This window comes from Chiloscyllium plagiosum, chromosome 6 (assembly GCF_004010195.1).
Source record: "Chiloscyllium plagiosum isolate BGI_BamShark_2017 chromosome 6, ASM401019v2, whole genome shotgun sequence".
NCBI classification, from domain to species: domain Eukaryota; kingdom Metazoa; phylum Chordata; class Chondrichthyes; order Orectolobiformes; family Hemiscylliidae; genus Chiloscyllium; species Chiloscyllium plagiosum.
The window spans coordinates 51,177,190-51,186,490 of NC_057715.1; the positions used below are offsets into that span (position 1 = coordinate 51,177,190).

Consider the following 9,301-nt stretch of genomic DNA (forward strand, 5'->3'; position numbering starts at 1 on the left):
TCCCTCGTAGCCCTACACACGGATGAAAAAAAACACCATTTTGACTGGGACAACACATCTATCCTGGGGCAGCCTAAGCAAAGACATGCCAGAGAATTCCTAGAGGCCTGGCACTCCAACCACAACGCCATAAACAAACACATAGATCTAGATGCCATCTATCAACCCCTCAGAAAACGAACAGGAGATGACATCACCACAAACCCCAGGAACCCCATCCAGGAGAAACATATAAATAGAAAGCAGGAGACAACAGCTTCGCTTCACTTGGGAGGTCGCCACTGATGATGTTACCTAGCCAGGTAATGACACACCTGGATGTCAAACCTACAGCTCAGCGAGCAAACCTACACCCTAAATTTTGAAATGTAAATAGCTCTGCCTCTTACACATTTTGCAAGCATTTTGATTTGCCCTGTTCATGATTACTAATCTGCTCTGATGCAGTATTTTCTCAATCATGATTCAGTTTGTAATGTTCTTGTCTTTAAGTCTCTGAATTGGAAATTCAAGCCACAATCCAGAGGCTTGAGCACACAGATTAAGGATGTCAGTCAAATGAAGGATTGAGGCTGTTTTGCACTGAAACAGCACCTCTGGCAGTGTACAACCATCTATCGATTGTGAGAAAATATACTGAGATGCAGTGTTTTCTAAGATAGATGTAACAGTTTCCAGAACATGCTTCTAAAAAACATAGGGGAATTATCCTTGGAGTCTTGATCAACATTTATCTGTCAATCAACAGGACAAAAACAAATCTAGTCATTATCACATTGCTTTTGTTTGCTAATTGATTGTTGCATTTCCAGAAACATGGCAATGTCTGAACATAGTTAATTGGCTGTATAGTGCAATGAGAGATCCTGATGTAGTGAAAATTGCTATACAAATCTAAATCACTTTTTGATTCTTTTATCCTGTGCCAGTCCTGCTATGACAAATGATACATTTGCATGTCCCTAAGTAAGTGCACATCTTACTATACATTGTGTACTTTCTTGACTTGAGAGTAATATACAGCTCCTCCACACCTCCAGCCCCACCATCAGTTATTCTATTCTTGTACTTGGGGTGAAAAAGCTTAATACAAATATTTCTTGCTGAATATATGCACTAACCATTGAATGAACCATGCTTTCTAAACTTGCAGGCAGTGTATTTTATGTTTCTGCTGTTTTAAAAAAAATTAATTGGTGAATACAACAATGTAATGGTTATCAAAAACAGTGCAAAAGGGAGAGAGAGGTAGATCTTATTTAACAGTTTTGTGTTATAATTAGGGTGAAGATGGAATCTGAAAGTTGGAATAAAACTGGCTTGGCGAATCTGTTGCCCAGTTTTCTTTTCCATTTGTGATGCCAGAGTAGTTAGTTTCATGTCTGTCTGTGTTTTGAACTCGAATTTATTTTTCTTAGTTAATGCTGCAGTTTATCCAGATAATGAGGCTTTTTGTGCCTTGTGTTGCCTAATATATTCAATGAATGTGTATCTTAAATATTTTCTATGTTTTAACCTGAAGCCAAATCTATTTTGATAAAGCTAATTGTTTTCTCTTGCTGCTAAGTTCCTTGTCATTTTGGGATTTAAAACTTTCCATACAATGTTCAGTTAGCCTTTGTCTGTAATGACCCCATTTCTTTTCCCTTCAAGCAACAGGGTTTTAAATCCAAGTTTGCAGTCATTTATTAACTTTCTAGACAACTCTTTTCAGCTTTGCCTATGTCCTGAACCATGGGTCTCAACTTTTTACTTATAGCTAAATTTAAAAAAAAATGCATAGATGGCAAATTTTATGCATTTGGATGAAAAATATCAGCGTTTTTAAAAAAAGCCAACTCAATAAGAGTTTAAATATGTTTACCTTATGCATTGTTCACAGATTATTGGTATGAAATTGTGAACAGTACATATGAATAAACTTTAGGTATTTAAATACTTTTACTATATTTTGGATGCAAAATGTTTATTTATGCTCATGCTAGTATAAATTTCGGGCATTGATTGTCAGATTGAGGACTGAAATCTATAGTCTTTTGTCTTTTAATTAGGACATGCCTCATCTAGGGAAGCTTCCTTTGGTTGCCAGTTGGAAAAAATATCCGCTTTTCTTTGGCTCTGCAATATTTGCTTTCGAAGGAATTGGGTTGGTAGGTGGAAATTTCTTTGCTACTATAATCTTTGTCCAAGTGTAGGTAGCAAAATAGTTTGCTGTTATTAGTTTAAACTTGGCATCATATTTCTTTTAACCATTGTTGCAAACCTATTGATACTTTGATGTATCGCAGCCCAGGAAGGTAATTTGCAGTTAATTGCTAAAGCTAAAAGTTCTCAGAAATAATTAAGATTTGAAAACATATTTTAACCGATTTTCAATGAAGAGAATAACTGCCATATGGTCTAACGAGAAGAGAACAGGAAGTACAGAACAAGAACCGGAGAATTTGGCAATAATGTTTCCAAATTGTTCATAGTTATTACGCTACAATAGGCAGTCTTGCTGTTTACATAATTAATGTGAATGCAATAGCATAAACACATTGGCTGGCATTTTATCAACACTTGGATAACAGGTTGGAAGTTTGAAATGGTGTTAGTGATAGAGAAGGTGCTGGGAGACTTCTTTTGTCCTCTTCCTTCTACCATTGACATTTTACTGCTGTTGGAAAAAAAAGAGGCTAACTGAATCATTTCATTGGCCATTTAATACTTTTTTCCCCCGTACCCACTGGCTTGGCTGGGTCATGCTACTGCTTGGGGAGAATATCCAATAAGACATGTTTATGACTGCCTGTAAAGGAGCAAGGTGGCGCAAGGGGGATGGTGGGTCGAGGGAGTGGTTTTATGGGGTGGAATGCATGTAGGGTTGTAGGCAGGGCTGGCGATGTGTGAATAGAACACGTAGAGATGATGTCAAGAAGAAAGAAGGGAAGAAGTCACCAAAGGATTTCTGATAATAAACTGAGAGGGAGATAAATGCTGACTGAGTGCTAATGCGAAGTGTGGATAGGTGAAAATGGGTTGTCTGTACTGGGAGCAACCCACACAGAACAGGATGTGAGTGCGGGCAATGAACATGGAGGAGGGTGTTCATGCTCTGATAATCAATTTTGAGTTTTGAAAGCTGTAAAGTACCTAGACAGAAGATGAGGTGTTGTTCCTTTAGCTTGCGTTAAACTTTATTAGAGCACTGCAGTAGGCCTAAACCAGAAATGTTGGCATGGGAACACAGTGGTGTACTGAAGTAGCAGGCAACTGAAAACTCAAGATCACTGTCACAGGTAGAGTGTAGTCATTCTTCAAAGTAGTCACTCAGCCTGCGTTTCATCTTCCCACTGTAGGGGAGACCACATTGTGAACAGTGAACATACTAGCCTGGGTTGAGGTCTTGAGGTAGAGGAACAGGAGAATCGACGTTTCGGCCATAATCCCTTCATCATGATTGAGGCTTGTGGGCCTAGGAGGCTGAGAGTTAAGTGGGAGGAGGTTGTGGCTGGGGTGAAGGCAGCTGGGAATGTGAAAGGTAGACAAAGTTGGAGGTGAAAGTGATAGGTCAGAGAGGAGGGTGGAGCATATGATGGGAAGGAGGATGGACAGGTAGGACCGTTCAAGAGGGTGATGCCAACTTGGAAAGTTGGGACTGGGATAAGGTGGGGGATGGGGAAATGAGGAAACTGGTGAAATCCACATTGATCCCTTATGGTTGGAAGGTCCCAAGGCGGAAGATGAGGCATTCTTCCTCCAGGTGTCGGTTGGTTAGGGTTTGGCGATGGAAGAGGCCCAGGACCTGCATGTCCTTGGCAGAGTGGGAGGGGAAGTTGAATTGTTGAGCCGTGGGTGCTGGAGTTGGTTTGTCTCAGAGATGTTCTCTGACATCTTATCCCAGTCTCAACCTTCCAATTTGGCACCGCCCACTTGAATGGTTCTACCTGCCCATCTTCCTTTCGACCTATATGCTCCACCCTCCCCTCCGACCTATCAATTTTCACTCCCACCTTCATCTACCTATCACATTCCCAGCTGCCTTTCCCTCAGTCCCACCCTCTTCCCTTTATGTCTCAACCCCCCTGGCCCACAAGCCTCATTCCTGATGAAGGGCTTATGCCCAAAATGTCAATTCTCCTGCTTCTCAGATGCTGCCTGACCAGCTGTGCTTTTCCAGCACCACACTGTTCGACTCTGATCTCCAGCATCTGCAGTCCTCACTTTCTCCTGGAGGAAGAGTGGACAAGGGTGTCCCAGAGGGATTGGTCCATGCATAATGGTAGTTGAAGTGGCAGCCTCTGATCCTTAGGATGCGGAGCTGGTGGGGTGGAAGATGAAGACGGGCAGACCCTATCGTTGTGGTGGGCAAGAGAATGTGGACATCCTGGGCATCCTCAACTTGACTCCAGACCTCATGGCATTGGATCAAAAATGGCACAGAAATCTCCTGGTGATTACAATGTACTGTCCTCCTGCAGTTGATGAATTGACATTCCTCCATTTTGAACAATGATTGGAGGAACCACTGAGGATGGCAAACACACATTATTATTGGATAGGGAATTTCACCACAGAGTGGTTCAGCAGCAGCATTACTGATTGAGTTGATTCGTCTCACGAATCTGCCTGTCATAAATTCAACTGTCCATGACATTATCAATAAGAGTGACTACCTACAATGTCTTTGTGAAGGCGTGAAGTGCAGAGGGCCATCATGGCCTGACATATTCTATCCAACCAGGGGATCAGCCCTGGCTCAAAGAAGAGTGCAGGAAGGCACACCAGGCACAGCACCAGGGAACCTTTAAAAACACTTGGTGAATCTACAAAATGATACTACTTGTGTGCCAGACAGCAAGTGATAGAAAAAAAACTAAGTGACAATTAAACTTGGCTGGAGAAGGAGGCTCCACAAATATCCCATCCTCCATATTGGCAATGCCCATCAAATCAGTGTGAAACATAAAACTGAAGCAATTTTCAGTCAGAAGTGCCAAGTCCGTCTCCTCCAATGGTTCTCAGCATCCTAGATACCAATTTTCAACCAATTTGATTCACTCCATTCTGACATCTTGAAATGATTGGAGGCACTGGATGCTGCAAAGGTGATAAGACCTGACAACATTCTGGTAATAGTACCAGTGACTTGAGCTCCAGACTGTGCCATATCTCGAGCCAAGCTGTTCCAGTGCAATTACAAACTGGCTTGTATCTAGCAATGCAGAAAATTGCCCAGTTAGGTCATGTATACAAAAAGCATGCCAAATCCAACTTAGCCAATTAGTGCCCTATCAATTGACTCTGGATCATAAGTAAAGTAATAGAAGGTGTCTTTACAAGTGATATCAAGCAGCAAATAGTCAGTAATAACCTGCTTATTGATGACCAGTTTGGCTTCTGCCAGGACCACTACTCTCTTGATCTCATTATAGCCTTGGTTCAAACAGCTCAAAGAGCTCAATTGCAGAATTGAAGTGAGAGTGATAGCCCCTGCCATCAAGGATGCATTTGAGCAGATATGTCATCAAAGATCCATCGTAAAACTGGCGTCGATGACAATCAAGGGAAAGACTCTCCAATGTTTGGAGTCAAATCTGGCACATAGGAAAATGCTTGGTTGTTGGAGGTCAGTCATGTTAGCTCCAGGACATCTCTGCAGGAGTTCTTTTAGGGATATTGTTTTAAAATCAGCCTATTTAGACATGTAATTGCACACCTCTGGGGCAGGTGGGGCTTGAACCTAGGCCTCCTGATTCAGAGGTAGGGACACTAACTCTGCAGCTTAAAGTTAAAAATCACACAACACCAGGTTATAGTCCAACAGGTTTAATTGGAAGCACACTAGCTTTCGGAGCGACACTCCTTCATCAATCACCTGATTCGAAAAGTCAGAATTGTTTATTTGTTCAATATCATTTCGGACTACTCAGATACTAATGCAGTTAATATCTAAATTGACAAGACCTGGGCAGTATCCATACTTGGAATGAAAAGTGCCAAGTAACATTTAGGCTGCACAATTGCCAGGCAATGACCATTTCCCATAAGAGACTGTTTCACCATCACCCAAGACATTCTGTGGTATTACCATCACGGGATCCTCCTCAATCAACATCCTTAGGGTAACTATTGACCAGAAACTGAATTGCACTCACCATATAAATACAATGGCTGCAAGAGCAGCTCAGAGACTTGAAATACTGCATCAAGTTACTCACCACCTGACTCCTCAAAATCTGTCCACCATCTGTAAGGCTCAATTGAAGATTGTGATGAAATACTTCCCACTTGGCTGTATGAGTGTAGCCCTAACAACACTCTGGAAACTTGGCTGCTTGCTTGATTGGCACCATATCTATGAATGTCACTCTATCCACCACCTGTGCTTAGAAGCAGCAGTGTGTACTATCTACAAGAAATAGAAATTCAGCAAAGATCCTTAAGCAGCACCTTCCAAACTTACTACCAATTCCATCTAGAAGGACAAGGGCAGCAGATACATGGGAACACCACCACTTGCAATTTCCCCTCCACAATACTCATATCCAGACTTAGAAAGATATCGTCATTCCTTCAGAGTTGCTGGGTCAAAATCATAGATTCCCTCCCTCATGGAATTCTGGGTCTACCTACAGCACATTGACTTGCAGCAGTTCAAGAAGGCTGCTTACTACCACTTCATTGAGTGCAAATAGGGACAGGCTATAATTGCTGCCGTGACTACCTGGTCAGGTCCACGCCCCCCTACGACCCACCCTCACTTCCATCCAAGGCCCTAAAGGAGCCTTCCACATCCATCAAAGTTTTACCTGCACATCCACTAATATCATCTATTGTATCCGTTGCTCCCGATGCGGTCTCCTCTACATTGGGGAGACTGGGCGCCTCCTAGCAGAGCGCTTTAGGGAACATCTCCGAGACACCCGCACCAATCAACCCCAATGTAGAGGAGACCGCATCGGGAGCAACGGATACAATAGATGATATTAGTGGATGTGCAGGTAAAACTTTGATGGATGTGGAAGGCTCCTTTAGGGCCTTGGATGGAGGTGAGGGAGGAGGTGTGTGCACAGGTTTTACAGTCCACCCTCCTCTAGCTTATCTCTCCACGCTTCAGGCTCTCTGCCTTTATTCCTGATGAAGGGCTTTTGCCCGAAACGTCGATTTTGCCTGTCCTCGGATGCTGCCTGAATTGCTGTGCTCTTCCAGCACCACTGATCCAGAATATAATTGCTGGTCAGCCAGCAATGCCCACATTCTAAGAGTGAATTAAGAAAAACAAGCAATTTTTTATTTCTGCAGGCTGTAAATTGCTTGAAGATATTTTCCTTGATTTAAAGAGAATGAAAACTTGAAATCAGAACTTATCAGCTGCAATGGCTGGAGATTTCTCCTGTAGTTTAACTGAGAAGAATAACTTCTGAGAGGCTCCTTTTATTTTGCTGGCTCAATACACCAAGTACTAGGCTTTCTCTTCTTCTCCCTATTGAGAACTATGTGTTGCAGAGTTGTTTTTTACATTCTGTTTTATAATTTATTACACTCTGATCAAAACTTAAGATTGATTCATCCAAAATTATACAGAGGGATTTTTTCACAAAATTGAGGCTTTGGACAGGAGCAATGAAGTCTTGCATCAATTGTGTTGACAGCACCTCAAGTATTGTGAGCAATTTTGGTTCCCCCTCTTTAGGAAGGATACTCGTGTCATTGTACAGTAAATGACTTGTTTCTAGGATTGCAAAACTGTCCTGTGAAGAAAATTTGCCCAAAGTGTGCCTATATTCTGTAGAGTTTGGAAGAATGTGAGGTGATCTTATTAAAACCTACAAAATATTGAAAGAGATAGAGAAGATTTATATTACTCGATTTTTTTTTCATAGTGATTTTGTGAATCTTTGGAATTCTCCATCCGTGAGGGCTGTGGAAGCTCAGTCATTGAATATGTTTAAATTAGAAATTGAATTTAGAAACTTATGATGTAATTCAATGATGTAAAGAAACATGGGGAAGTAATAATGTGGGGGCAAAGATACTAAAGTGGATGATCAGCTACAATTTTCTTGAAGGGCAGAGCAGGCTTGAAGGGCTAAATGGCATAGTCCTGTTCCCGTATTCCTAAAGTAAAGTCAGTTATGTTGGATTGGCCTGCACCCCGCAGTCTTGTGTTTTGCTCAGAAGCTTTCAACCGTATAATTTTCTAGAAGGACCCATTGTATTACTGAATATGAGAATATGCCAAACTCTCTGCCTTCAGCACTTCAAACAGAAAAACAATCATATGGGCCAGTGGACCCTTTTTAGGTTCCTTGTGTTCACTTAAAAAGATGTTTGTGAAACGTATAATGATACAGTTCTGACATGTGACACACTCCTTATACCAAGTTTCTCTCAGTACTGACTTCAGTTTTTGCAATTTCTTATTACAAATTATTTGTTTGTTCTTGCTTCTACTTCATGGTGATAAATGTCTGTTGCTTTATACCAGTTAAACATTGATTCTGTCAGAGCAGTTATCCAAATGGGTTAATTATCCTTTTCTGCTCTCAGATTAAGCATTATATTTCCCTGGGATAATTTTAATGAATTTCCTTCTTCTCTCTATAACGAAAACAGCCTCAAGTCCCTCAGCATTTCCTCATAAGACCTTCCCTCTATACCAGGCAACATCCTAGTAAATCTCCTCTGAACCCTTTCCAAAGCTTCCACATGACACGAACTATACGCAATGCTCCAAATGTGGCCACACCAGAATTTTGCACAGCTGCAAAACTCAATCCCTCTACCAATAAAAGCCAACACACCATATGCCTTCTTAACAACCCTATCAAGCTGGGTGGCAACTTTCAGGGATTGATGTACCTGGACACAGATCTCTCTGTTCATCTACACTGCCAAGAATCTTACCATTAGCCCAGTACTCGGCATTCCTGTTACTCCTTCCAAAGTGAATCACCTCACACTTTTCAGCATTAAACTCCATTTGCCACCTCTCAGCCCAGCTTTGCAGCTAATCTATGTCATTCTGTAACCTACAACATCCTTTGTCACTTTTCACAACTCTACCGACCTCAATGTTATCTGCAAGTTTACTAACTCATCCTTCTATGCCTTCATCCAGGTTATTTATAAAAATGATGAACAACAGTGACCCAGTGCCTCACAGTGCCAGAGACCCGGGTTCAATTCCCGCCTCAGGCGACTGACTGTGTGGAGTTTGCACGTTCTCCCCGTGTCTGTGTGGGTTTCCTCCGGGTGCTCCGGTTTCCTCCCACAGTCCAAAGATGTGCAGGTCAGGTGAATTGGCCGTAGTGTT

The 9,301-nt window shown here is 41.9% G+C and overlaps 1 protein-coding gene across 4 annotated transcripts in view; it reads left to right on the forward strand.

The window, feature by feature from the left end:
- Nucleotides 1-9,301, forward strand: part of LOC122550577 (proton-coupled amino acid transporter 4-like) — a 192,589-nt gene that overhangs the window by 68,032 nt on the left and 115,256 nt on the right. For all 4 annotated transcript variants that reach the window (XM_043691517.1, XM_043691519.1, XM_043691520.1 and 1 more), the window contains exon 8: nt 2,052-2,150. In XM_043691517.1, the coding sequence (XP_043547452.1) occupies nt 2,052-2,150 (99 nt within the window). The remainder of the gene's footprint in view (nt 1-2,051; nt 2,151-9,301) is intronic.